A 27,893-nucleotide genomic window follows, 5' to 3' on the forward strand; every position below is an offset into this window, starting at 1 on the left:
ATACTGAATATACTTTTAATATAACTTTAAATTATTTGCAGTAACCTTTGGAAAAGTTATGTCTTTGTACCAATGATGCTACAAATGCAGTAGTTTTTGAACCACCGAAGAAAACTGATTCACATACCTTCTTAAATGTTTAGTTTGCTCCTTGGCCTCATTCATCACAGTCCAGAAATTACATCTATGGCAGAAATTACATCAAAAGGCAGAAATCTGACATTTCTAAGGATATTCAAAATTGTTTGAGCACTAATAGTATATTTGGAATGGCAATCCATGATGGTAAATGTGTTACAACTGTTAAAAACCTAATAATTGGTTTTCAAGACATATCACTTCATGGGGAAACAGTGGAAACAGTGTCAGACTTTAATTTTGAGGGTTCCAAAATGATTGCAGATGGTGACTGCAGCCATGAAATTAAAAGACGCTTACTCCTTGGAAGGAAAGTTATGACTAACCTAGATAGCATATTAAAAATCAGAGACATTACTTTGCCAGCAAAGGTCTGTCTAGTCCAGGCTGTGGTTTTTCCAGTGGTCATGTATGGATGTGAGAGTTGGACTGTGAAGAAAGCTGAGTACCGAAGAATTGATGGTTTTGAACTGTGGTGTTGGAGAAGACTCTTGAGAGTCCCTTGGACTGGAAGGAGATCCAACCAGTCCATTCTAAAGGAGATCAGTCCTGGGTGTTCTTTGGAAGGACTGATGCTAAAGCTGAAACTCCAGTACTTTGGCCACCTCGTGCGAAGAGTTGACTCATTGGAAAAGACTCTGATGCTGGGTAGGGTTGGGGGCAGGAGGAGAAGGGGACAACAGAGGTTGAGATGGCTGGATGGCATCACTGACTCGATAGACGTGAGCTTTAGTGAACTCCGGGAGTTGGTGATAGACAGGGAGGCCTGGCGTGATGCGATTCATGGGGTCGCAAAGAGTCAGACACGACTGAGCAACTGAAGTGAACTGAAGACATGGTAACTTTTATGCCTTAAATCTACAAAGTTAAATATAACAGTAGTGTAAATAAGCCCTAAAGAATTTATATAATTACGGCCATCTTTAGGAAGACAATGATTTTAAAAACTGTATGGCTCTAACCCTTTGTCCTCCTCCTGGTGCAGTGAAAGCATCATTATAAACTTAGCGTTAAAAAGAAAAGGGCATTTAAAAAAATTCATACTTGGGGCTTTTTTGTAAGGACAGATTATATGGCTAAAGAACACTCACCTGGAGTCACTGGACAAGGCAGCACCTCTTCATTTCCTCGGACCCTGAGCATCAGTTGTGGTAGCACCCTGAATCCCTGTCGCAAATCAACACTGCCTTCATGTCTCTCTCCAGATGAAGGTGGGGGTAGGGGTCTCCTGCCCCTGTGAGCCAAAGACTAGAATAAAATTTCCATATAAAACTTTATAATTTTAGAATTTGTCCTTGTAAGCTTTAGTCCAAAAGGAAAGTTATATTTGGAATGGGGATCATGGCATTACATGTTTTTCTCATTTGTCAGCCTTGTGTGAAAAGAGCCCGTCACGAGCTCCCCTCAGAAGATGAGTACAGGTCAACACTGCAAGCAGCAATAGCAGCCTTGGAGGCGATCGAGTTACTACTCCAGAAGTCTCCTCCTCCAGACTGGCTCCTGATGGAAATGGAGACACTTCAGGAAAGGATTGATAAGCTAAAACGTCAGGTACTTAGTGGACTAGACCATTTTGTCAACTAGGTAAATAAGTTGAATGATTTTTTTTGTTACCCTATAGTACATTTTGTAAATGAAAATATTGACATATCTGTACATGGTCTAACACATAAAACTTTTCTGAAGTTGAATCTAGTGAAAATAAGTCTTTATTTATGGACATTTAAAGAGCAGGATTGTGAGGGATATTTCTCATTAAGGACTTTGGTACAAGGTAACAAGTGGAACAGTCGGTAACTGCCCAGGTCTCCACAGGGCCACTTACTCAGATAGTACCTCTGTAAACAAATAAATAAGCTGCCTAAGGAAACCTTAGCAATTTAAAATCATTTATATACTTTATAGCTAAAAGTTTTTCAGTAAGTTGTATTCCATAATAGAGTTTACTCCTCTGACAAAGAAATGGCACAGAATTAAGCTAATCAGCTTGAATTTTTGTATTTATTTTCTTTACTTCCAGAATTGCTCTGGAAGAAAGCAGTAAGTTCCACCTTTCCACAGCCACTTGCTCTTCACAGAAACTGGCCTCCGTCAGACGCACAGGCTCTTCCTCTGAGAAGGGCTGTGAACCTCTGCACTGCCCAGGGCTCTCCGCCAGCAAGCCAGGTCTCTCACTTCCATTGGCAGACTGGATAAAGAGCTCCTGACATGAGAAAAACAGGATGCTGGGGCTTTCTCATCTGCAGTGCCTGCTCCTGAGGTATTAGTTTGATATTTTTTCTTTGTTTTAAAGAAATCCTTTTTCCTGAAAAGTGACTTGCAGCCACTGTCACCAGCTGTTATCGTCCCAGTTCAGATCACCATCTTCCCCCCAGCCTGCAGACTCTCCCTGCAACGAAAGAGAGCAAACAGGGGCAACCTGCTGAAACAAGTCACATTCAGATTTGAAAGGTTGGGAATTTAAAACGGGCCCAACATGTCTTTCGATGCCAGAATACATTTCTTCATACATAATTTACTATAACAGAAACGTGAAAAGTAGGGTCACTTTGGTTCCGCTATTACAAAATCACAGCATTAAAAAAAAACTTTCACAAGGACTATTTAACACTTAGCCCAAGCACTTCTATTAATACATTTTCCTGAAAAAAAGATGCCATTGACAGGAATTGATTTTGTTCATTTTCTGATCACGTTAATAAACCAGTTGTGGACATCAGTCTTCTCTCACTGGGAAAGAGTGTATTTTTTTTTCTTTATAAATGGGACAATATAACTGCTGCCTGTGAGAGGGAAATAATGTAAACTAGTAAGACAATTTAATGATCCTCACCTCAGTAATTTCTGCTGCAGCAAATTTTGAGGAAAAGTGCATCACTGATGAGACATTATCCTTGTTGGGAACCACTGTTTCTGTCCTCAGTTCAGGCAAAATAAGAATAGCAGCTGAAGGTTTAATTTCTGGGATCATATCAGCAAACCAGTCCAACTCTGGGTCTTTCACTGGCTTCTTTTTTACCTGAATGGTAAACTCCTCTCCTAAACCCAGTTCTGATGGAACTTTAAGGCGCCTTTCTTGTGACAACACTTTTGGTGGCTTGGTTTGGCCTGGGTCATCCCTGCTTTGTGCAAGACTGGTCTTTTGGGGTAGGCTTGATTTCGAAGGCAAAGCAGGAGTGGCCTTTTGCTCCCCTGAGGTAACAGGTCTTGTGGCCATCATTCCACCTTCCAGGTTTACTTCAGTATCTAAGCTGCCAGGCTCAAAGTCATCCCAAGGCTCCTCCTCTGCATTCAGGTTAGTGAGCGGGGACTGGGCCACTGCGTGGGGATCTGCAGGACAAACCTTTATGTTGACAGTTTTGTTCTCAGGCTCCTCAGGCTCACTCCAGTCAGGCCACTCCTCAGACTTTTTAGAACTTGATGGGAAATTTTCACTGTCTCCTGAGGTAATTTTCACTTCAGAGATGCCATTGATGGGAAATTTGATAGGCTGAGAAAATTGATCATCTGTGGGGGGATATATATGTACAAGAGTTATTCTCATAAAATGTTGATTAAGAAATGTTGGTTAAGACATGCAATATATTTAGGAGAAAGTTAACACTGAAGAAATGTATAGACCCAATTCCTTGGAAATAACCCATGTGCACTGAACTGTGATATAGCCCAGCAGAACATAAACCAACAAAGACACAAGTTAAACAAATGTGGTTTGATGGGCACATACCAAGCAACAATTAAGTGGAGCACCTAATCCTTTACTAAATACTCAAACATACTATATAACAAATACAAAAAATGTTCTAGCCAGGCACTGATGCCCTCAAGACGTTAATTATGTATACACCTTGAGGAAGTGTTGTAAGCTCAAGTAGGCTGCCTCACTTTAACATATCCTCATTTTAAATATATTTTCATTAGCATAGTCAAGTCATGAAGTCCTTTTTAGTATGGTCTGACTGTGTGCTTAATCCCACAAACTTATTTAACCACAGAACTCCTCTGAACTCCTCTTTCATGGTATACCTGATAACATCTTCCAGAATTATCATACTTTGATATAATTTGGGGAAAGTCCCCAAAGTGAAGTATCTGGTCCAAAAAAGAATGCAAGCAATGTCTCTACCAGTTACGGAGAAAAGTATTTACCCTGTAGTCCAGGGAAAAAAGATGCACCCAAGCTGACTACATAACTGTAAAAAAAGAATTAAATCTCAATAGTCCCAAAGTGCCCTTTAGTTTCAGGATTTTAGTTACTCAGCAAAACATTCACCAAGCAGTGGAACAGCTGTATAAATTTAATAAATCTACCTGTCTGTAGAAAAGTACTGTAGTAATCTCGCGGTATGTGCTTCTTGCTGTTGATGGGCATGTTGCCAGAAAAACATTTAGGGAATATGCCAGGGGAAGGGTTCTTCACGATTGGCAAGCTCTGACTGCGCTGGCTGCAGGTGACATGCACAGGAGAATCTGAAGATAAATAAAAACTCCAAAAAATGAAAGAGTAGTAAATTGCTTCTTTGCCCATCACATGTTAGGTGAGCAACAGTTAAGAGGAGGGGTATATTTAATACAGATAAAAAATAACCTGCTGGGAGAGGACATCTCCAAATATTTGGAGAATCATACCTACTACGGAAGTGTCCACATGGTGGTAAACAAAGGATTCAAGCATTAGGTAAGCATTTGGAATAGAGAAAACCTTTAGGATACCTAGTTATAAAAGTTAACAGCCTTCAAAAACATCTCAGTGGTGACTTAAAACTACTTGATTCTACTTTCCTTTTAAGAATAAAGAGTACAAGCACATGGATATGAATGTACTTAATGCCACAAAACTGTACACTTTAAAATGTTGAAGACAGTATATTTTATGTTATGGACATTCAACTCCCAACCGGAAAAAGAAAAATGTTTTAAGAAAATGTAGTCTTTAGCACCTTTTAGAAAGTTCATACTTTTAAGAATGAGTACTGGTCAAAAGGATCCTAGCAAAATTTTTGACTACTTCGTCTGCCTTAGGAAAATGAGGGGGTGGCCTGGGCTGAGTCATCACAGGCCGCATCTCTCCTCCTCACCCCAGTCTGATCTTTGCAAGCCCACTACCCTCATTTGCATATTTCTACCACCATCCTCCATGCTGAAACCCTACTAATTTTTCTAACAAATTGTCCCCTTCTCTACATTGTCTTCCCTAACTCTTGTTCATGCAGACTTATTTCCCTCAGGTACATTTTTCATAAACCTTAGTATCAGCCTTCATTCTTAAGTGTGATCATGCAGGTAAACTATAAGAACAGAAGGAAAAAAAATCTAAGAATACCTCCTTTACACACGCCCCTCTCCCCAATAGGACGAGGGCCTTTCTTTACCATAAATCTGGAATACAAGCTGCCACCAGGATCTCAGCCATCCTGGATGAAGAGTCTAACATGGCAAGTCAGTGGGAACTTAATCCACTGTTGATGCTTTTTCTGTTTCCTATTCAGATTACAGAGTGATCCAAATGGAGAGTGTGTAAAATATCTAGAACCAGAAAACCCCATCCAATAAATAAAGTTGTTAGGAGTGGGGACTTTTGTTAATTCAACATGTAAAGCTGTCCCTAGAGACTGACCCCTAAACCTTATCGCAAAACTATGCATATCCTCTCCTCTGGCCAGAAATTCGTCTAGTATGAAATCTAAACCCTTCATCGGCTCTTTGTGTGCTCTGCTAAAAGAAAAACTGGTAACAATAGACCTCACTTAGTTTGGTGTGATGTTTCATGGCTGAAGAGGCGGCGACAGTTTCTACATCACCCTCTTGAAGCTTCTCAGAGTCGCACTAACATTGACTCCGTAGCACCAAGGCAGCACTGACTCCTCAAAATTTGAGGAAGTCAGTGTTACTTTAAAAATTCTCTTGGCAGCAAAATTAAAGAAGTCTGGCAGTTCTTTTTTGCTAATAACTGTTTCCATGCTGTCTACTCACTATCACTGAGAACTGAATCAGAGATTCAGAGCTTCATAACATGGCCATCATCCTTCAGGGTTATACAAAGGAGCAAAAAAGCAATGGCGCTATCAATACAAAATTATTCTTTTATAGCCTATAAAGACCAGAAATTACTGCTGCTTCCCAGGTAATATTTCAATGGGAACATCAGAATTAAGGATTTTTTTCTCTTGATTTAAGTACGTAAAAATCAACAGCTTGTCACCTAACAGGCCATCAAAATCAAAAGAACTTAAAACCCTAAGGTGTCACTAAGAGCTGCTACAGCTTTTTTGGAAACTGACACTATTAAGATGTAAATATTCTGTATATTCTTTGACTCAGTAAGAAATTTAGAAAGGAGTGCAACAGCCATCAACAGGGAGGGAGGTCACTGAATGAATTATAGTCAATGAAATATTAGGCAGCTATCAATAAAACATTATTAGGTAGTTATGTATTGACCTGGAGACAGGTCCCTGATAAGCTGTTACATGAAAAAAATCAAGTTGTGGAACTGCATAGTATTTTTTAAAAAAATCCTGTGCGTGTGTTAAAATACATTTGCATCTTTGTGGGCTTACAAAAAGGATGAAAGAATTTCCATTAAACCAATTTTATTGGTTACCTTAGATGCCCCAGAAGGAGGTGAAAAAGGGAAATGAACTTGTTCCTTTTAATTCTCTGTATCATTTGAATATAATCTATCTGTGTTACTTGTATAATGTTTAAAATCTAATAAGACAGTAACACTGGACCTTTTAATCACTCTTACCTTCTGGGGAAAGGTCCACAGTTTTAGTAAAGCTTGGGGCAGTGCGTTTGAAGATCTTGGTTCTCTCTCCTCCCACAACCACCTCTGGTCCAAGTAGCGAGACCAACACTGCTAGGCTGTGAAGAGTAATGGCCACGATGGAGTCGCTGGTATCACGCAGGCCCAGTAAAACCTAGGAGTAAATTGGGTAGCAAATGTACACAACCATATTGCCTGTCTCTTCTCCCTTTCCCCCAACCCCAGCGAGTAGTTGGGCTGCAATCAGACTGTGTGTGTTCAAGTGAACTTCATTTCTTAGATGTGTTCTAGGTCAGTGGCTCTCTATTTGTGGTCAAGGACCATGTTTTCCCTTCCCAATCCAGCACACCCTGATACTTTTTTGAAGACAATAAAAATGAAGTCAAATAAATGCATGAGAAATGTATTAGAAATAAGACTACTCTGTTAAGTTGCTATAAAAGTTTTTAGATTATGATGCCTGTCAGCTCTTGCCTCCAAGCCACCGCCACAGAGTCCTCCCAAGGGCTCAACCCTTTTAAGTCTACAGCACCAAGTATTCCCAGGTGGTCTTCCATTCAGGTACTAACTAGGCCCGACCCTGCTTAGCATCTGAGCTCAGATGAGATGGATGCATTCAGAGTGGTAAGGCTGTAGGCAGTTCCCCAAATTGTTGACGAATCTGAATACTCCATCCAAAAGACAGAGTTGCTGAATGGATTAAAAAAAAAAAAGACTCATCTGTATGACACCACAAGAGGCTTCTCATATAAGGACATACATAGATCGAAAGTGAAGGAACAGAAAAAGATGTTCCATGCAAATGAAAACCAAAAGAAATCTAGGGAAGCTATACTTAAATTAGTCAAGACAAACTTTAAAACAAAGAGTAATAAAAGAAGGCATGACATAATGATACATAAATCCAACATTTATAACATTTATACATACTTTATGGCTTCCCTGGTGGCTCAGAGGTTAAAGCGTCTGCCTGGAATGCTGGAGACCTGAGTTTGATCCCTGGGTCAGGAAGATCCCCTGGAGAAGGAAACGGCAACCCACTCCAGTATTCTTGCCTGGAGAATCCCATGGAGGGAGGAGCCTGGTAGGCTAGAGTCCATGGGGTCACAAAGAGTCAGACATGACTGAACGACTTCACATGCACCAAACATAGGAGCAGCTAAATTAAAGCAAACACTGGTAGTCAGTCGTGTCTGACTGTAGCCCGCCAAGCTCCTCTGTCGATGGGATTCTCCAGTCAAGAATACTGGAGTGGGTTGCCATTTCCTTCTCCAGGGGATCTTCCCGACCCAGGGATCAAACTCAGGTCTCCAGCATTCCAGGCAGATTCCTTACTGTCTGAGCTACATGGAAGTCCCTAAAACAAATATTAACAGGCCCTAAAGAGAGAAATAGAGCAATACATTAATAGCAGGGGACTTTAATATCCCATTTACATCAATGGATAGATCATCCAGACAGAAAGTAGTAAGAAAATGTTGGCCTTAAATGACACATTAGATGGATTTAGATATACAAAGAACATTTCATCCCAAAGGAACAGAACACACATGCTACTCTAGGGCACACAGAACAGTCTCCAAGATGGTTCATAGGTCACGTGACAAAACAAATTTGATAAATCTAAGAAGCCTGAAATCAATAAAGTATCTTTTCTGACCCTAAGAGTATGAAATTAGAAATCAATTAGAAGAAGAAAACTGGAAAATTCAAAAATGGGGAGATTAAATAGTATGCTACTGAACAACCAATGAGTCAAAGGAGAAATCAAAAATATCTTGAGACAAGTGAAAATGGAAATAAAACATACCATCGATGCATGCATTGATGGGATGCAGCAAAAGCAGTTCTAAGAGGAATGTTCATACTAATAAATGAAAGAAATACCTGAAGAAATAAAAATTCCATGCAAGTAATTCTACATCTCAAGAAGCTAGAAAAAGAAACCTCAAAGTCAGCAGAAGGAAGAAAATAACAGCAGAAATAAATGCAGTAAAGAAAACAGAAATTCAATGAAACTAAGAGCTGGTTCCAGTAGTCATGTATGGATGTGAGAGTTGGACTGTGAAGAAAGCTGAGCGCCGAAGAATTGATGCTTTTGAACTGTGGTGTTGCAGAAGACTCTTGAGAGTCCCTTGGACTGCAAGGAGACCCAGACAGTCCATCCTAAAGTACATCAGTCATGGGTGTTCATTGGAAGGACTGATGTTGAAGCTGAAACTCCAATACTTTGGCCACCTGATGTGAAAAGCTGACTCATTTGCAAAATCCTTGATACTGGGAAAGATTGAAGGCAGGAGGAGAAGGGGACAACAGAGGATGAGATGGTTGGATGGCATCACCGACTCAATGGACATGGGTTTGGGTGGACTCTGGGAGTTGGTGATGGTCAGGGAGGCCTGGCGTGCTGCAGTTCATGGGGTCACAAAGAGTTGGACACAACTGAGCTACTGAAGTGAAGAGCTGATTTATTCAAAAGATAAAATTGACAAATCTTCAGCAAGACTCACTGAAAGAGGACTCAAAATCGTAAGTGAAAGGAGACGTTACAACTGGTACCACACAAAGGGTCATAAGAGATTACTATGAACAACCATGGTGGAGTCCCTAAGTCGTGTCCAGTTCTTTTGAAACCCCATGAACTGTAACCCACCAGGCTCTACTGGCCATGGGATTTCCCAGGCAAGAATACTGAAGTGGGTTGCCATTTCCTTCTCCAGGGGATCTTCCAAATCTAGGGATCAAACCCACGTCTTGTACATTGTCAGGCAGATTACCTACCACTGAGCCAGCCACCTGGGAAGCCCCACTATGAACAATTAATGTACCAATAAATTTGACAAACTAGAAATGGATAAAGTCCTAGAAACATACAACCTATTAAGACTGAGTCATAAAAAAGTAGAAAATCTGGACAGTCAAGTCAGGAGACTGAATCAGTAACCAAAAACCTACCAACAAACAGAAGTCTAGGACAGACAGCTGCTCTGGTGAATTCTACCGAACATCTGAAGAATGAATACCAACTCCTAAAATTCTTCCAAAAAAACAGAAGAGAAGAGAAACTTCTTCTTCTTTAAAACTCCTTTTAAAAGGTTGACATCACCCTGACACAAAACCAGAGAAGGACACCACAAAAAAAAAATACAGGCCAAAATCCCTTCAAGAAAATTAAAGAAACCAAGGGAACATTTCATGCAGAGATGGGCACAATAAAGGACTGAAAGTTATGGACCTAACAGAAGCTTAAGATATTAAGAAGAGGTGAAAAGAATACATAGAAGAACCATACAAAATAGATCTTCGTGACCCAAATAACCACGATGGTGTGATCATTCACCTAGAGCCAGACATCCTGGAATGCGAAGTCAAGTAGGCCTTAGGAAGCATAACTATGAACAAAACTAGTGGAGGTGATGGAATTCCAGTTGAGCTATTTCAAATCCTAAAAGATGAAGCTGTGAAAGTGCTGCACTCAATATGCCAGAAAATTTGGGAAACTCAGCAGTGGCCACAGGACTGGTCAGTTTTCATGCCAATCCCAAAGAAAGGCAATGCCAAAGAATGCTCAAACTACTGCACAATTGCACTCATCTCACACACTAGCAAAGTAATGCTCAAAATCCTGCAAGCCAGGCTTTGACAGTACGTGAACCGTGAACTTCCAGATGTTTGAGCTGGATTTAGAAAAGGCAGAAGAACCAGAGATCAAATTGCCAACATCTGTTGAATGATAGAAAAAGCAAGAGTTCCAGAAAAACATCTATTTCTGCTTTATTGACCACACCAAAGCCTTTGACTATATGGATCCCAACAAACTGTGGAAAATTCTTCAAGAATTGGGAATACCAAACCACCTGACCTGCCTCTTGAGAAATCTGTATACAGGTCAGGAAGCAACAGTTAGAACTGCACATGGAACAACAGACTGGTTCCAAATCGGGAAAGGACTACAGTCAAGGTTGTGTATTGTCACCCTGCTTATTTAACTTACATACAGAGTACTTCATGTGAAATGCCTGGCTGGATGAAGCACAAGATGGAATCAAGATTGCTGGGAGAAATATCAATAACCTCAAATATGCAGATGATACCACCCTTATGGCAGAAGTGAAGAACTAAAAAGTCTTGATGAAAATGAAAGAGGAGAGTGAAAAAGTTGGTTTAAAACTCAACATTCAGAAAACGAATTTCATGGCATCCAGTCCCATCACTTCATGGCAAATAGATGGGCAAACAACGGAAACAGTGACAGACTTTATTTTTTAGGGCTCCAGAATCACTGCAGATGGTGACTACAGCCATGAAATTAAAAGGTGCTTGCTCCTTGGAAGAAAAGCTATGACCAACCTAGACAGCATATTCAAAAGCAGAGATATTACTTTACCAACAAAGGTCTGTCTAGGCAAAGCTATGGTTTTTCCAGTGGTCATGTATGGATGTGAGAGTTGGACTGTAAGAAAGCTGAGCACCAAAGAATTGATGCTTTTGAACTGTGGTGTTGGAGAAGACTCTTGAGAGTCCCTTGGACTGCAAGGAGATCCAACCAGTCCATAAGAGAAATCAATCCTGAATATTCATTGGAAGTACTGATGCTAGGAAAGATTGAAGGTGGGAGAAGGGGAAGACAGAGGATGAGATAGATAGCTGGATGGCATCACCAACTTGATGGACATGAGTTTGAGCAAGCTCTGGGAGTTGGTGATCGGAAGGGAAGCCTGGCGTGCCACAATCCATGGGGTCACAAAGAGTCGGACGTGACTGAGCGACTGAACTGCACTGAATTCCTGATGAATGTAAGATGCCAAAATCCTCAACAAAATTAGAAAACAAATTCAACAATATATTAAAAGGATCATATACCATGATCAAGTGGAATTTTTTCTAGTGATGCCAGGATGGTGGAACATCCACAAATCAATGTAATATACTACATTAACAAAACAAAGGGTAAAAATCATATGATCATCTCAATGAACACAGAAAAAGTATCTGACAAAATTCAACATCTATTTATGATAAAAACTCGCAACAAACTGGATACAGAAGAAACATACCTCAATATAATAAAGGCCATATACAACAAGCCTACACTTAACATTACATCGAAAAGCTGAAAGCCTTCCCTCTGAGATGAGGAACAAGCCAAGGATGCCCACTGTTGCCAACAGTGTTGGAAACCCTAGCCATAGCAATTAAGCAAGGAAGGGGGAGGGAGGGCAAAGACATTTAAATCAGAAAATAAGAAGTACTGTAAAACTATACACAATATACAGAAATTTGTAGCATTTCTATACACTAATAATGGATTGTCAGAAAAAGAAAAAATAACCCCATTTGTAATTGCATCAAAGAATAAAATACACAGAAATAAATTTACCCAAGGAAGTGAAAGACCTCTACACTGAAAACTACAGGACACTGCTGAAAGAAACAGAAGAAGACATAAATAAATGGAAAGATATTCTGTGTCATGGATTGGAAGAATTAATATTGTTAATAAACTGCCCATAATTCCCTAAGCAATCTACAGACCCAATGCAATCCCTATCAAAATTCCAATGACATTATTCACAGAACTAGAATCAGTTCAGTTCAGTCGCTCAGTCGTGTCCTACTCTTTGTGACCCCATGAGTCACAGCATGCCAGGCCTCCCTGTCCATCACCAACTCCCGGAGTTCAGACTCACGTCCATCGAATCAGTGATGCCATCCAGCCATCTCATCCTCTGTCATCCCCTTCCCCTCCTGCCCCCAATCCCTCCCAGCATCAGAGTCTTTTCCAATGAGTCAACTCTTCGCATGAGGTGGCCAAAGTACTGGAGTTTCAGCTTTAGCATCATTCCTTCCAAAGAAATCCCAGGGTTGATCTCCTTCAGAATGGACTGGTTGGATCTCCTTGTAGTCCAAGGGACTCTCAAGAGTCTTCTCCAACACCACAGTTCAAAAGCATCAGTTCTTCGGCGCTCAGCCTTCTTCACAGTCCAACTCTCACATCCATACATGACTACTGGAAAAACCATAGCCTTGACTAGACGGACCTTAGTCGGCAAAGTAATGTCTCTGCTTTTTAATATGCTGTCTAGGTTGGTCATAGCTTTTTTCCAAGGAACAAGCATCTTTTAATTTCATGGCTGCAGTCACCATCTGCAGTGATTTTGGAGCCCCCCAAAATAAAGTCTGACACTATTTCCACTGTTTCCCCATCTATGTCCCATAAACAATCCTAAAATTTGTATGAAACCACAAAAGACTCTGAATGGCCAAAGCAACCTTCAGAAAGAAGAACAAAGCTGGAAGCCTCACACTCCTTGATTTCAAACCATATTACAAAGCTACAGTAAAATAGTATAGTATTGGCATAAAACACACATAGGTCAATGGACCAAAATAGCCAGGCAATAAACCTATACATATATGGTCAATTAATTTATGACAGAAATAGCCAAGAATACACAATGCAGAAAGGACAGTCTATTCAATAAAGTGCTGAGAAAATTGGACAACTGTCTTATAACACATTAACCTAAAACGGATTAAGGATGTAAACATAAGACCTGAAATGACAGAACTTCTAGAAAAAAACACAGGCAGTAAGCTTTTTGACAACAGCCTTGGTGATGAATTTTTGGATCTGACACCAAAAGCAAAGGTTACAAAATCCAAAACAGAAATGGGATTACATCAAACTAAATAGCTTCTGCAAGGCAAAGAAAACCATCAGAAAGTAAAAAGGTAATCTACTGAATGGGAGAAACTATGTGCAAATAATATATCTAATAAGGGGCTAACGTTCAAAATATACAAAAAACTCATACAGCTCAAAGGGAAAGACAATTTGACTAAAAACTAAGTTGAAGATATTAAGAGATGTCTTCCCAAAGATGACATAAAGATGGTCATGAGGTACACGAAAAGATGCTCAAGATCACTAAACATCAGGGAAATACAAATCAAAACCACAAGGAGATAGCACTGCATACCTGTTAGAATGGCTATTATCAAGAAGACAAGAATCAAGGGATGGTGAGGATGTGGAGCAAAGGGAACCCTTGTGTGCTGCTGGTGGGAATGTTCGTAATGGGTACAGCCACTATGGAAAACAGTATAGATGTTCATCAAGAAATTAACAATGCGATGACCATACCATCCAGTGACTCTACTCCTGGGTGTTTATTTGAGGAAAAACCTTACTAACTCAAAAAGGCATATGCACTCCCATATTCACTGCAAGATTATTTACATCAAAGTATCTATTGATGAACGGATAAAGAAAATGCAGTATGCACACAGGAAGATTATTCAGCCATACAAAAAGCATAAAATCTTGCCATTTGCAACAACATGGACGGACCTGGAGGGCATTATGCTCTGCTAAGGGAAATAAATCAGACACAGAAAGACAAACGCTCACTTACATGTGTGTGTGTGGTAGGGGAGGTGGGGTAGAGGACAAGCAAAAAAACCCAACACATACAGAGAACAGATTAGTGGCTGCCAGGCGGAAGTGAGGAGGTAGAGAGGAAATAAAATGGGTCAAGAGGCATATACTACATTATAAAATAAAAAGGTCATGCAGATATAATGTACAGCATAGTGACTATAGGTTATAATACTGTATTGCATATTTCAAAGTCACAAAGAATATTTTTTGAAGTTTCATCATGAGAAATTTCATAACTATGGTGACACATGGTAACTAAGCTTACTGTGATCATCTGCAATATATACACGTATCAAATCATTCTGTGTACCTGAAACTACATGTCCATAATATATCTCAATTAAAAAAAAAGATTTTAAATGTTAATTTTCCATATCTGTACTCAGCTCAATGTAGCAGGACCATAACAAACAGTTCATGGACAGGCAATGTTCTGCAGAGCACACTTGAAACACTCATCTAGGTCACTAAGAGCTGTGTCCTTCACCTTGTAGCTTAACACACAAGAACAGGACTGTGAAAGCTTTTTTGATATCTGATGCATATAACACCTGTCCCTAACTGAGCCAATTATGATCTCTTTTCCAGTAATAAAAACTGGAATTTAGAGAAACTGGTTATCTCTGGTTTGCTTAAAGGCAGGACAGTAAACTCGGAAACTATGGGGCAACTACGCTTCAGTTCAGTTCAGTTCAGTCGTCAGTCATGTCCAACTCTTTGCGACCCTGTGAATCGCAGCACGCCAGGCCTCCCTGTCCATCACCATCTCCCGGAGTTCACTCAGACTCACGTCCATCAAGTCGTGATGCCATCCAGCCATCTCATCCTCTGTCGTCCCCTTCTCCTCCTGCCCCCAATCCCTCCCAGCATCAGAGTCTTTTCCAGTGAGTCAACTCTTCGCATGAGGTGGCCAAAGTACTGGAGTTTCAGCTTTAGCATCATTCCTTCCAAAGAAATCCCAGGGTTGATCTCCTTCAGAATGGACTGGTTGGATCTCCTTGCAGTCCAAGGGACTCTCAAGAGTCTTCTCCAACACCACAGTTCAAAAGCATCAATTCTTCAGTGCTCAGCCTTCTTCATAGTCCAACTCTCACATCCATACATGACCACAGGAAAAACCATAGCCTTGACTAGACGGACCTTAGTCGGCAAAGTAATGTCTCTGCTTTTCAATATGCTATCTAGGTTGGTCATAACTTTTCTTCCAAGGAGTAAGCGTCTTTTAATTTCATGGCTGCAGTCACCATCTGCAGTGATTTTGGAGCCCCCCAAAAATAAAGTCTGACACTGTTTCTACTGTTTCCTCATCTATTTCCCATGAAGTGATGGGACCGGATGCCATGATCTTCGTTTTCTGAATGTTGAGCTTTAAGCCAACTTTTTCACTCTCCTCTTTCACTTCCATCAAGAGGCTTTTTAGCTCCTCTTCACTTTCTGCCATAAGGGTGGTGTCATCTGCATATCTGAGGTTCTTGGTATTTCTCCTGGCAGTCTTGATTCCAGCTTGTGTTTCTTCCAGTCCAGCGTTTCTCATGATGTACTCTGCATAGAAGTTAAATAAGCAGGGTGACAATATACAGCCTTGACGTACTCCTTTTCCTATTTGGAACCAGTCTGTTGTTCCATGTCCAGTTCTAACTGTTGCTTCCTGACCTGCATACAGATTTCTCAAGCGGCAGGTTAGGTGGTCTGGTATTCCCATCTCTTGAAGGATTTTCCACAGTTTATTGTGATCCACACAGTCAAGTCAATAAAGCAGAAATAGATGTTTTTCTGGAACTCTCTTGCTTTTTCCATGATCCAGCAGATGTTGGCAATTTGATCTCTGGTTCCTCTGCCTTTTCTAAAACCAGCTTGAACATCAGGGAGTTCACAGTTCACGTATTGCTGAAGCCTGGCTTGGAGAATTTTGAGCATTACTTTACTAGCATGTGAGATGAGTGCAACTGTGCAGTAGTTTGAGCATTCTTTGGCATTGCCTTTCTTTGGGATTGGAATAAAAACTGCCCTTTTCCAGTCCTGTGGCCACTGCTGAGTTTTCCAAACTTGCTGGCATATTGAGTGCAGCACTTTCACAGCATCATCTTTCAGGATTTGAAACAGCTCAACTGGAATTCGATCACCTCCACTAGCTTTGTTCGTAGTGATGCTTTCTAAGGCCCACTTGACTTCACATTCCAAGATGTCTGGCTCTAGATTAGTGATCACATCATCATGATTATCTGGGTCCTGAAGATCTTTTTTGTACAGTTCTTCCATGTATTCTTGCCACCTCTACTATGGTCAACTACGCTTGGCCATGTGTATACCAAATAACAAAAGCTGGTCTTCAAAAGTCAAATGTGAATCGATGTAAAGAGAAAGTAAAGGAATGAAGACGATATGGCTGAGTCCCAGTTGCTCTTGATTTCCCTCTTAGGTAGACTGACATCCTTTGATTAAAGTCTCTCTTTTGGGCTTTAGCCCATTTAAGTGGGTTTCAGTTACTTGCAACCAGAAGAACCTTGATTAAGACATTCACACGGAGCTATCAGGAGAGGTTTTGCTCTGAATTGGCAAACGTGTTTAGAAGAAAGACAGAGGCAAAGCGTCTGCACCAGTCAGACACAAGGCCAGGATGACTGGACTGCCTGGTGGAGGGGGCATCACGGGTTCAGGAATCCTGGGTTCTGGTTCAATCTTTGCTGGGAATTCGCAATATGACTTAGCCAATTAATAGTTTCATTTTTCTGGTCCAGTTTCCTCATTTACCTAAGATAAAGGTTTCCAACAGGACTCAATAAAGAAGTATCAGTTCCAGTGCTAATAAACCAGGCACTGTCTCAAAACACAGCCGTACAAGTAAACTAAATCATGGTTAGAATTCTGTCAGCTAATTATGGTAATCATAAGAAACCACCCAAGCCAAAAACCCAACAGTCATCCTCAAAACTCTCCCATCTAGTGGAAAACGGAGTCCTCCCCCTTCTACCCTTAACCACTGCCACCATGTTCCCCCAGTCCTTGCCATCTCTTAGCAGGACTATTCTATACTGTCCTCACTGAACCTCCTTGCTATAGTCCATCTTCTACACTGCCACCCAAGTGAACATTAGAAATCAGCTAAGTTATTCCTCTGCACGGGAAGTAACTCCACTGAGAGTTTTCATTGCTTTTCATGTGCTGAATATCTACTTGTTAATAGGTTGTTGCAGAAGTAATCACTGGTTTGCACTGTTGAACTTTTCCATTTGATACTGGAATATATTCTTAAATGTGGTTATGTCACACATCATTTTGATGCACATTTATTGCTTTATGTTTTTTACTAATTATTATTACTTGTTGTTTATATGTATTTTAGACTATGGAAATGATGTTAGACCCAAAAGCAAATTTGAGCGATTTTCTTATTCAAGTTCAAAATGGGTCAAGGAGCAAGAGACAACTCGCAACATCAACAAATGCATTTGGCCCAGGAACTGCTAACGAATGTCCAGTGCAGTGGTGGTTCAAGAAGTTGTGCACAGGAGACGAGTCTTGACGATGAGGAGCATGGTGGCCAGCCATAGGAAGCTGACAACAATGAACTGAGAGCACCATTGACTGATGCTCTTACAACTACACAAGAAGTTGCCCCAAAACTCAATGTCAATCATTCTGCAGTCCTTCAGCATTTGAAACAAATTGGAAAGGTAAAAGAGCTTGATAAGTGGGTGCCTCATGAGCTGACCGAAAATCAAAAAAACTGTCATTTTGAAGTGTCGTCTTCTCTTATCCTATCCAACAACAATGACTCATTTCTCAATTGGACTGTGATGTACAACATAAAGTGGATTTTATATGACAACCAGCGAAGACCAGCTCAGTGGCTGGACTGAGCAGAAGCACCAAAATACTTCCCAAAGTCAAACTTACACCAGAAAGGGGTCATGGTTACTGTTTGGTGGTCTGCTGCTAGTCTGACCCAGTACAGCTTTCTGAATCCCAGCAAAATCATTATATCTGAAAAGTATGCTCAGCAAACTGATGAGATGCAATGAAAACTTCAACACCTGCAGTTGGCACCAGTCAATAGACTGGGCCCAATTCTCTGTAACAACGCTCAACCACACAGCACACAATCAACGCTTCAAAAGCTGAATGAATTGAGCCACAAAGTTTTGCCTTACCTGACCTCTCACCAACCGACTACCACTTCTTCAAGCACCTTGGCAACTTTTTTGCACAGAAAATGTTTCCCCAACCATCAGGACACAAAAATCGCTTTCCAAGCGTTCGTTGAATCCTGAAGCACAGATTTTTTTGCTACAGGAATTAACAAACTCATTTCTTACTGGTAAAAATGTGTTGACTGTAATGGTTCCTGCTTTTTATTAATATAGATGTGTTTGAGGCTAGTTATAATGATTTAAAATTCAGAGTCTGAAATCACTATTACTTTTTCAAAAACCTGATACTGATCTCAGCTCAGGACCTATGACGGGACCTCTATTTCAGAGTTAGAGTGCTTGGTTCCCCTTCTACATTCTCAGACACAAAACAACTAGAGTGACGAGGCTGTAAAGCCAGCCCCCAGTGAGCCACACCCCCAGTACCCACGGCCTTGTATAAAGCCACCCCACAGTGAACCTGGCCTGACTTCTGTGACTCACTTCAATCAAGAGAATGTCACTGAAGTGATGTGGTCAGTTCCCAATCTATGCCTTAGGAAGGCTGCTTGGGCTCTTGTGGTCACTTGGGCAGCCATGTAAGAAGTCCACCAACCTTGCTAGGGAAATCATGTGGAGATGTCACATGGGGGAACAAGGGCCCTGAGATGTCCAGAGACTTTGTGGAGAGAGCGCCCCAGAGAAGCCTGGCTTTTCCGCCCTCCCCTCTGAGGTGCCAAGGAGCTGTGTGGATGTGGGCCCCAGATGACTGCTGCCTCCACTGACATCATATGGAACAACAGAACCCACAAGCTGAGCTCAAGCAATCCAAAGAATTATGAGAATTAATAAAGTGTCGTGGGACTTCCCCAGTGGTCCAGTGATTAAGAATCCACTTTGCAAGGTGGGGGACACAGGTTTGATCTCTGGTTAGAAAACTAAGATCCCACATGCCGTGGGGCAACCAAGAGTGTGCACCACAGCTACAGAGCCCTGATGCTGCAACTGAGACCCAACGCAGCCAAATAAATCAACAGGTAAATAAATAAAATGACTGTTGCTTTAATATACTAAGTAGTTTTGGGGCGGTTTGCTACACAGATAACAAATATTCATTATCTCCCATCTTCTCACTTCTTGAAAGCAGGGAGTATGTTATACACCTCTATGGCCCCAGTACTTAGGCATAAGAACTGGCCTAAAACCAGGCCTTATCATCTTTAAATAAATTAATCTCATAGCAAAACAGACAAAATCTTTCCAAGTCTCATACTGAGCTGAACAGTGTCTCCCCAAAATTCATGCCCAACCAGAATGTGACCTTAAATGAGGTCATACTGGGTTAGAGTGGACCTTAAATCCAGTGACCAGTGTCCTTATAAAAAGGCCATGTGCCAACAAAAGCAGAAACTGAAGCCACACAGCGACAAGCCAAGAAACGCCAAAGGGCTACCAGAAGCTGGGAGGAGGCACGGAAGGACTCTCCCCCAGCGCCTTTAGAGGGGGCCTGGCGGACACCCTGACTGCGGATTTCTGGCCTCCAGAATCATAAGAGAATAGATTTCTATTGTTTAAGCCACGTAGTTTGTGGTAATTTGTTCCATCAGTCACAGGAAACCAATACAAACCCAGAGCCCCAGGGTGGGCAAAGGCAACCAGAGCTGGACCGATGCTGGATCTAATGGCTAAACCCATGGACAGGGACCATCTCCTCTCCTCTCAGCTATGGCCTAATTATTTTATAGTGAGTTAATTATGACACGTGCAGCTTCTCTTCACAAAGCATCCCACAAACGAATCTTGTTAGTTTTCCTCCAAAGAATTAGCAAGCAGAATTACAGGTTTCCGGTTATAAAGAAGCGAAGACTGACTATGCTGGTTTAACTGCTTCGCCTGGGTGACTGGCCTGGAAGTGCAGTTTTCGTGTTCCACCCTTCGGGTTCCAGGAGGCTTCCACACTGAAAAGCTCTCTCAGGCCTTTTCAGCTCTTATCCAAATGCCCCCAAGCCCCCTTTTCCTTTCAGCCCACTCCCCGGGTGACTCAGGGAGCGCCCGCCGCTGACCCGAGCACCCCTACCTGGGGCAGGATGACCTTCTTCAGCTGCTCCTGCGTGAAGTGCTCCACGTAGGCCTCCAGGTGGGACAGCAGCACCATGCGCACGTGCTCCTCGTGCACCTCGAACAGCCGCAGCAGCTCAGGGATCACCCGCGCCTGGAACAGGGCTGGTGAGAGGAGGCGGGGGGCTTCTCCCTGCGTGTTGTCTTCCCCCAGATCAGACGGGGAAAAAAATCATCACTTCAGTGAAAGGAGCACGAAGCCTAGTGCATAAACTGAGCCCAGAACTTCACACACAGTCCTAAGTACTCTTCGAAATTCTTGTGTCCCAAACCAAAGGCAAGCTCTTCACTGACCCCATATTACTCAAGGCTTAACTGTCTTAAGTACACTCCACCTTGTAGGAGCGTTTCTGATACACTCTCATCATACTTAACGTACTGCAAAGAAACCTTATGTTTTAATATAATTCTGAGTGGATAGCTCTCTGTATTAATACATTCATGTCTAATCAAGGAGAAATTTCATATACTAGATTCAACTGATATTATTGTTGCAATTGTTCCTGCAAAGCCAGGAAGTGTTAAATGCTACAACAGGAGCTGGTCCTCTCTTCCGAGCAGTTAAGGAAGGTTCTTCAACAGAAACAGGCATCAGAACCATTTGGGGACCTTTGAAAATATGTATTCACCTGTCTTCCTTCTGTTCCAGACCTAGGGGGCCAGGCACAGGCAAATTTAGAAAAAGCTCCCCAGGTCATTCAGATCACCACACAGTAAGCATGCACTGTTTAAATGGGGACGAATAATTCCCAATCTCCGTAATTACCAAGAATACTTTGGAAAAAAATTCACCTTTTTTAGGGCCAAGGAGGTAAGGAAGAAAACTCTTAACAGCTACTGGCTCTGCAAACACCAGCTGGTTAAGCAGAAGAGGCACCAACCGTGAGGCTATTAATTCCTCTGACAGGCAGCTGACTCTGTCCAGCAGGAATCTGGGGGCAAAGAAGGAAAGCCTGGGACACTGCAGCAGCTTACTTGCAGTTGAGACACATGCAGCCTTAGCCCACATCATCGAAGTGATGCATCTGAAATGTGGCTAGGGAGACTAAACAGGTGGGTCCCCAGATACTTAAGAAAAACACAGAAGGTGTGAGACAACGCCAGCTAGTCAGTACATATACAACCTCCAATCCAAGCTAGGAAATTTTTTTCAACAAATTGCCCCTCATTAATAATAGCAAGAGTGTCCTCTTTCCCCCCTAATAACCCAGTCTTTTTAGTCAATAAAAGGTACTTTCTCAAATTTAAAACACACGTGTGCTTAGTCGCTCAGTTGCGTCCGACTCTTTGTGACCCCCATGGACCGTAGCCCACCAGGCTCCTCAGTTCATGGGATTCTCCAGGCAAGAATACTGGAGTGGGTTGCCATTTCCTTCTCCAGGGGATCTTCCCGACCCAGGGATCGAACCGGGATCTCCAGCATTGCAGGCAGATTCTTTACAGTCTGAGCCACCAGGGAAGCCCATTTTAAAACACATAGGATATTACATTACTTAAAGTTTCTATGGTAAACAAAACACTGGCTTTTGTTAGAAGAAGCTAAGTACAAGCACTTTGTTAAGAAATACACAGACATCAGGTATTAACAGTAATAACATGCCACCATACAATCATCCTGAGCAAGTATCTTGCCTCCTACCTAATGAGGAAATGGACCACACCAAGCATTACCTCCTCCAAGCCCCTCAGCCACTATCCACAAACAGGTCCACGGCCAGAATAATTCCCACCTCTTTTCCAGGTACCAAGGATGTGAGGGATTCCTCTTATTTAAGGCCATCGCCACAGGGCCATCGCTCCAACATGCCCTTCTACCCCAGGGCCACAGGCCAACAGCCCCCCAGCACAAGGGGGGCTTCAGTTCCTCCCTCACTCCCACCAGCTCCATCGTGAGAGTCCAAAGACATGCTCCCATCTTTTCCAGCCTTAAAAACAGCCTTACTTGACTCCCTGAGCAATTCAGTAGCAATTCCATGTTTCTCTCCTCCAAGCTTTTCAGGAGGTTTTACCCAAAGTCCATGTTCTCACCTTCTGCTCACATTTCAATTCACAGCAGTTTAATTCTCTCTGCTGAAATGGGTTTTTCTAAGACAAAGTTACAAAAGCTCTCTTGATGGCAAAGTCATTACTATCTTTCTGAAATTCTCTACCGTTGGGAATACCAGCCCTCCTGTTTCTGAATCTCCCCTAACCACTGCTTCAGCCTCACTTGTCAGCCACTCCCTCCCCACCAGCCCCCTGACAAGTTGGGTGCCCCAAGTCCTTTTCATGCTACCTTCTTTCTCCGGGAAAATGTCAAAGACTACAGGCTAATGAACCTTAATATTCACCTCCAGCTCATCCTCATCAGACTCCTCTCCTGAGATGCAGACCCATCTGCCCAAAGGCCCATGTCCATCTCTACCTGGAGGCCCACAGCCACTTCCAACCAACACGGACACCAGATCCTACGTCTTCCCTGCAGTATTTTCCAGCTCGTTTAGTGATAATCACTAAGGCTTGCCAGTTTTTATGTTTTAATATTTCTTATCTGTGTCTTCACTCTACCATCGCTGCCCTTACATGAGGCCTCCCATCTATTGCTGGCCTGCCATGGTCTGCCAACCAACCCAAATCTTACATGAAGTAAAGCTGTGGCCCCTCCGTAGAAAACAGAGTAATCCACCCAAGGTGAGAGGCATCTGTCTCACAGCCTGTTTTCACTCCTTTGACAGTTTCAAGGCCTGAAGCCCACTGCTTACCAATAGCATCAGCACTCCTCTCGGCTAGATCCAAGGGTGCCTGCCCTAACCCCTCCAGCAGGACTCAAGCGGTCATCCCTCCACACACAAGACCTACTGCGTTTCACCTTTGTGCACTGGTTCACACTGCCTCTCTAGGATAGCTTTTCTCTAACCTCCTCCCTGCCCCGTCCTCTGTGTTCTCAGGACATCCCCCTCAAGCTCCACTACTGTCTACGGATTATCAGTCTGTATCTGTTTCCTTCTCAGAACTATACTTCCCAGGGTCTAGCAGAGAGCCTGACATAGAGGAAATGTCACTGAACTCTGTCTGAGAAACCCAATGACAGACTCGCCTTCTCTAGGACACCTGACGTGATTACATGGACTTAATCCAAGTTACTAAATTTTAAGGCCTGAATTTTCTGAACTTACTTGAAAAATTCAGTTTTTTCCTCTTCGCTCTTCAATGTTAAACTTTTCAAGAAATTTACAACTTCTAGAAAATCATTCCTAAATGCCAAAAAGAAAAAAAAAAACAAAACATGCAGGACAACAGATTAAAGAAGGCACATTAAATATCAAAGCCATAATCGCAGACCACACGATAATACTACTCAACAAAGACACATCTCCCTGACCACGTGGAAGATTCTACTGTAACTAAGCAGTTTAGAAGACAAGTGCTATAGGACAAGCCCATAGGGAATTTAATATTAATATCAAAGAGATCTGTGAAGAGGATACATGCTTAACCACACACACGTGTGCATATACAAACGCAAACAAATGCTGTGGTTTTAATAAAATCATCATAGTCATCCAAACATTTTGTTGTAATAGGATGTGGTTACATGAAATGTCCTCAGAGAAATGCTTTTACCGTTACAGAACAGTTGCTGATTCTCAAGTCTCCTCTGGGGAAGTAATAACTATTAAAGAGGGCTGCAGAAAGAGGCACTTCTGGTACAAGTCACAGGGATCTTCCCATGTCGCCTGTTTTGTCTGGTCACTTTTCCAGCCAGGCAGGGAAGAGGGTGACAAGAGTGGGTGGTTTCCTGCAGGGCCTGCAGACAGTCCCAAAGCCAGCTCAGCTCCAAGCAAACGCAGCCCCTGGGAGGGAGGCTTTAGCAGCAGCCAGCAGCCCCCACCAGCAGGGCTGACCTCCTCTCCTGGGTCTCCACACCTCACCTTTGCACCTGTTTCCCTATGGCATGGCAGAAAGAGTGCAAATGCCTTGACCAGAGAGTAGAATCAGATGGCTCAGCTGCCTTGGTAGGAGCTTCGGCCCTGCCTCCTCCCGCTGCCCCTGGCTGGGCTTTCCCCTCACAGGCAACAATCCCCCATGGGCAACAATCCCCTCACATGTAACAGTTTATGAAAGAGGGGGCCGCTGTGTGGTTCTGCCTTCCCTCTCCTGTTTTTACTGAAGGATAATTCAATTCAGCTTTACAATGTTGTGTTGGCTTCTGCCAAACATCACCATGAATCAGCCAGAGGTATACCTACGCCCCCTTCCTCTCCCTTGTTTCATCCACAAGTCATACTAAAGAACTCCTACCACACACAGTGATGAGAGACTCTATTTACTGTAAAGGATTCTTCTCCGCAGAGAGTCTGAAACATCCCCCCCAAAAACACATGGAGATACCTTGGTTAAAGGACTCATAATGGGAAAGGTTTGAATAGCTCTTTTGGAACATAAGTAACAAAGCCCATGTGACCACAAGGAAAATACCCCCTCTGCTGTGTTTAATGATATACCTCATCCTACCTTAGAGCCCCCTCCAGGGATAATATCAACTCTCCCTTCACTCTGATTTCTCTCAGGCTTTCCGACTGCAAACCCAAAAGGATTTTTAGTTTTACAACTGACATGAGTTTGATTTTGCTAATAAAAGTGATGAATGAGGAGTTAACCTGTGCAGAAGTTCTGCAGACACGGAAATTTAAAAAATGAAGGACACATAATTTAAACTAACCTTGAAGAGAGAGGTTCAAAAATCTCTCTGAATCCAGCGACAGTATTGACAGCTATACTGTGCCCTCCCTCTAAATTGACTTCTTTGCTGTTCCATCACGAATTACTAAACAAAGAAAACAATCTTCTGCCTGCCTGAAGAAAAATAAGCTCATTTCCATGCCCATCCCCCACCAACAAGTAAAATTCAACAATAACAAACTCGTATAAATAATACAATGTCAGCAAAACAGAGAGGCTGTGTTAACATTAAGCTCCTCAGTTAACTTCTCCAACTCTACACCACTGGACACAGCCTAGCTTCTGCACATTCACAGAAGTCCTAAGGAATCCAGCTATAATGTCTAGACCCAGGTGTCCAAGGTGAAGGGGTTCTAGAACTTGTATCTGTGAGAGGAACGTGAGAGGCAATGACCACGTCTCCCTCTACTTCCCACGTGGACATGACTCACTCTCCCCTAACACTGAGGGGCAACAGCAGCAGCAGCAGGAGGGCCCGCACCGCCCGGTCCTCCGAACCCCTCCGCGGGAGTGCGGCCCACAGGAGGGCCGGCGGGGGCAGGCAGCGCGCCGCACCGGGCGCCTCACCTGAATAAGTCGTGGCACAGGAGGCTGCAGAGCGCTGGCCGGCACTGTGGGCTGGGACTCAGCAGGGCTGAGTGCAAGGTCTGTTGAAAGCTGGAGAGAATATCCGCTGCAACTGAAACCCAGAGCGACAGTTAGTTCCCACTGCCTCCTCCCTCCTGTTAGGACCTCTACAGCTGGAGGCTGACGGGAGCAAAAACCAACCTGGAAAAAGCCCAAACAAAGAGAGCCCTGGCTGGTGCTCAACAGCTCCCTGCCTGCCTGAAGTCAAACTCCTGGGCAGGTGGAGAAAACCATCTTGCCAACACATCCGCCCCCTGCTCCCCTGAAGTCAAACTCCTGGGCAGGTGGAGAAAACCATCCTGCCAACACATCCGCCCCTGCTCCCCTTGGAGGCCCCCGCCTTTCCTGACTGCCAGCTTAGCTCAGCTCAGGCCTAGAGGAGGAAGCTGAGTAAGTGGCAGGTTTGAGGGCCTTTTCGATCAAGTCTCCTAACCCTCAAAACACAGGAAGTTATTTGAAGGACTGTATTTCCTCTCAAGGATGGTACATAATTGCCACCATGCTAGAAACAGTGAAGAGCAGTGAGTTCATCACCCACAAAGGATGTCCTAGAGCTTAATTCTCAGATGTTTAGGCTGGGACAGGTCAGAGCTGATGGCTGAATGGTGCTTGTAACTTCAGAGGATGGAATGAACCAGGCAGAAGAAACTGCGTTGGAACTGCACAAAGCTGCAGCAAATGAGATACAGGCTGGTAAAGGGGCTTAATGTGTACAGACCCCAGTACATGTAAAGGATGGATATCTGAAGGCCCGGAGCAGGTGGAGGAGAGGAAGCGGGCTGTCAAGCACGCCACCAGAGAACTCAGAGGAGAACTGTGTGCTCGGTAGCCTGGCCTTTAAGGGCCAACCAAAGAAAACAGTAATGAGTAAATGAAATCACAGTCAAAAAAAAAAAAAAAGAATCGAAAGGACTTTGAAAGAATCAAGATAAAGAAATGTTCATCTTAATTTAGAAATTAATTGTAAAAAACTCTGAATCTTATCCTCAGATCATTACATACACATCAACAGTACCATTCATTTATTTAAAGGCTGGTTTGATAAGGAATAGTCTTTAGACCATAAATACAGTACCAATCAATAAGATCATAATATAAGATACCCAAAGCCATAGTTCCAAGTGCTTGCTACTTAAAACTCTTTTAACTGTTCAAAGTGAAGAAGCCCAAAGCTTCTGCCCTCACTGCTATTACGATCTGCCCTGCACAAAGTTTCTTGGTAAGCAACGGTTCCGTACTACAATCAAACGCCGCAGCATCCACTGTGGATGGCTGTCCCGCTAATTCTGCGGATGCAGATAGCCCAAGTCCAACTCACCCTGTTCACTTAAGACTGTGAGCAAACTTTCCACCAGTGTCCCAAAAGAATAGGCATCCCGGGCGTGTCCGTGGGACGCTGGCAGAGTCGTGAATTCTGGAGACTAAAAGCAGTAAAGACCATTACAACCAGAGGATCTGCTTCAGAAACCATTCCTAATCTTCTCTGAAGCACTTTCTCCCATTTTTGTGTTTAGTGTATCCAAAGTTAACTACGCAGTATCACACACAAATTTCTAAGCTCTTAAAATGATTAGTGAATAGAATTTATCAAAGATATTAATATTAAATAAGGAGTGGGGAAAGGCCATAATATATGTTTGTGGCTTTCAGAAATATTTCTGACTACAAACTGGAGTAAAAAAAATTATCAGCAGCATTATATGCACATATATGTGTAAGTACATAACAAAAACAGAAGTTTCAAAAAACAGTTCTTAGTCTTGCTCCTCAAGATGTCCGGTGATACTTTCTATTTACTCCCTTATTTTTCTCCCTTGAAATGCCAGTCAGGACCCCTAAATTGATTCAAAACCTACAAGTCATTGGTTTGAAAGACAATAGCATATACACATAGCACTGCTTTGAATAAACCTGAGTTATTTCAAGTCCTAGGTTTATACTTAAG

General features: G+C 42.5%; 2 protein-coding genes and 1 pseudogene across 8 annotated transcripts in view; 1 reads left to right on the forward strand and 2 right to left on the reverse strand.

The window, feature by feature from the left end:
* Nucleotides 1-2,857, forward strand: part of FIRRM (FIGNL1 interacting regulator of recombination and mitosis) — a 50,392-nt gene extending 47,535 nt beyond the window's left edge. For 2 of the 4 annotated variants that reach the window (XM_012187251.5, XM_060396078.1), the window contains 2 exons: nt 1,510-1,689; nt 2,159-2,857. In XM_012187251.5, the coding sequence (XP_012042641.3) occupies nt 1,510-1,689; nt 2,159-2,182 (204 nt within the window). In that variant the 3' untranslated portion in view covers nt 2,183-2,857. Of the gene's footprint in view, nt 1-1,509 lie in introns of all 4 variants that reach the window. The other 2 variants (XM_060396076.1, XM_060396077.1) reach the window with 1 other exon arrangement.
* The window catches only part of SCYL3 (SCY1 like pseudokinase 3), a 43,125-nt gene continuing 17,061 nt past the window's right edge, over nt 1,830-27,893 (reverse strand). For all 4 annotated transcript variants that reach the window (XM_004013679.6, XM_042257215.2, XM_060396079.1 and 1 more), the window contains 9 exons: nt 27,267-27,369; nt 25,889-26,000; nt 23,755-23,832; nt 21,392-21,531; nt 20,559-20,743; nt 6,890-7,061; nt 4,450-4,608; nt 2,972-3,645; nt 1,830-2,527 (listed from right to left, as the gene is read on the reverse strand). In XM_004013679.6, the coding sequence (XP_004013728.3) occupies nt 2,468-2,527; nt 2,972-3,645; nt 4,450-4,608; nt 6,890-7,061; nt 20,559-20,743; nt 21,392-21,531; nt 23,755-23,832; nt 25,889-26,000; nt 27,267-27,369 (1,683 nt within the window). In that variant the 3' untranslated portion in view covers nt 1,830-2,467. The remainder of the gene's footprint in view (nt 2,528-2,971; nt 3,646-4,449; nt 4,609-6,889; nt 7,062-20,558; nt 20,744-21,391; nt 21,532-23,754; nt 23,833-25,888; nt 26,001-27,266; nt 27,370-27,893) is intronic.
* LOC114117358 (5S ribosomal RNA) lies at nt 7,428-7,545 on the reverse strand (annotated as a pseudogene).

Source organism: Ovis aries, chromosome 12 (assembly GCF_016772045.2).
Source record: "Ovis aries strain OAR_USU_Benz2616 breed Rambouillet chromosome 12, ARS-UI_Ramb_v3.0, whole genome shotgun sequence".
Lineage (NCBI taxonomy): Eukaryota > Metazoa > Chordata > Mammalia > Artiodactyla > Bovidae > Ovis > Ovis aries.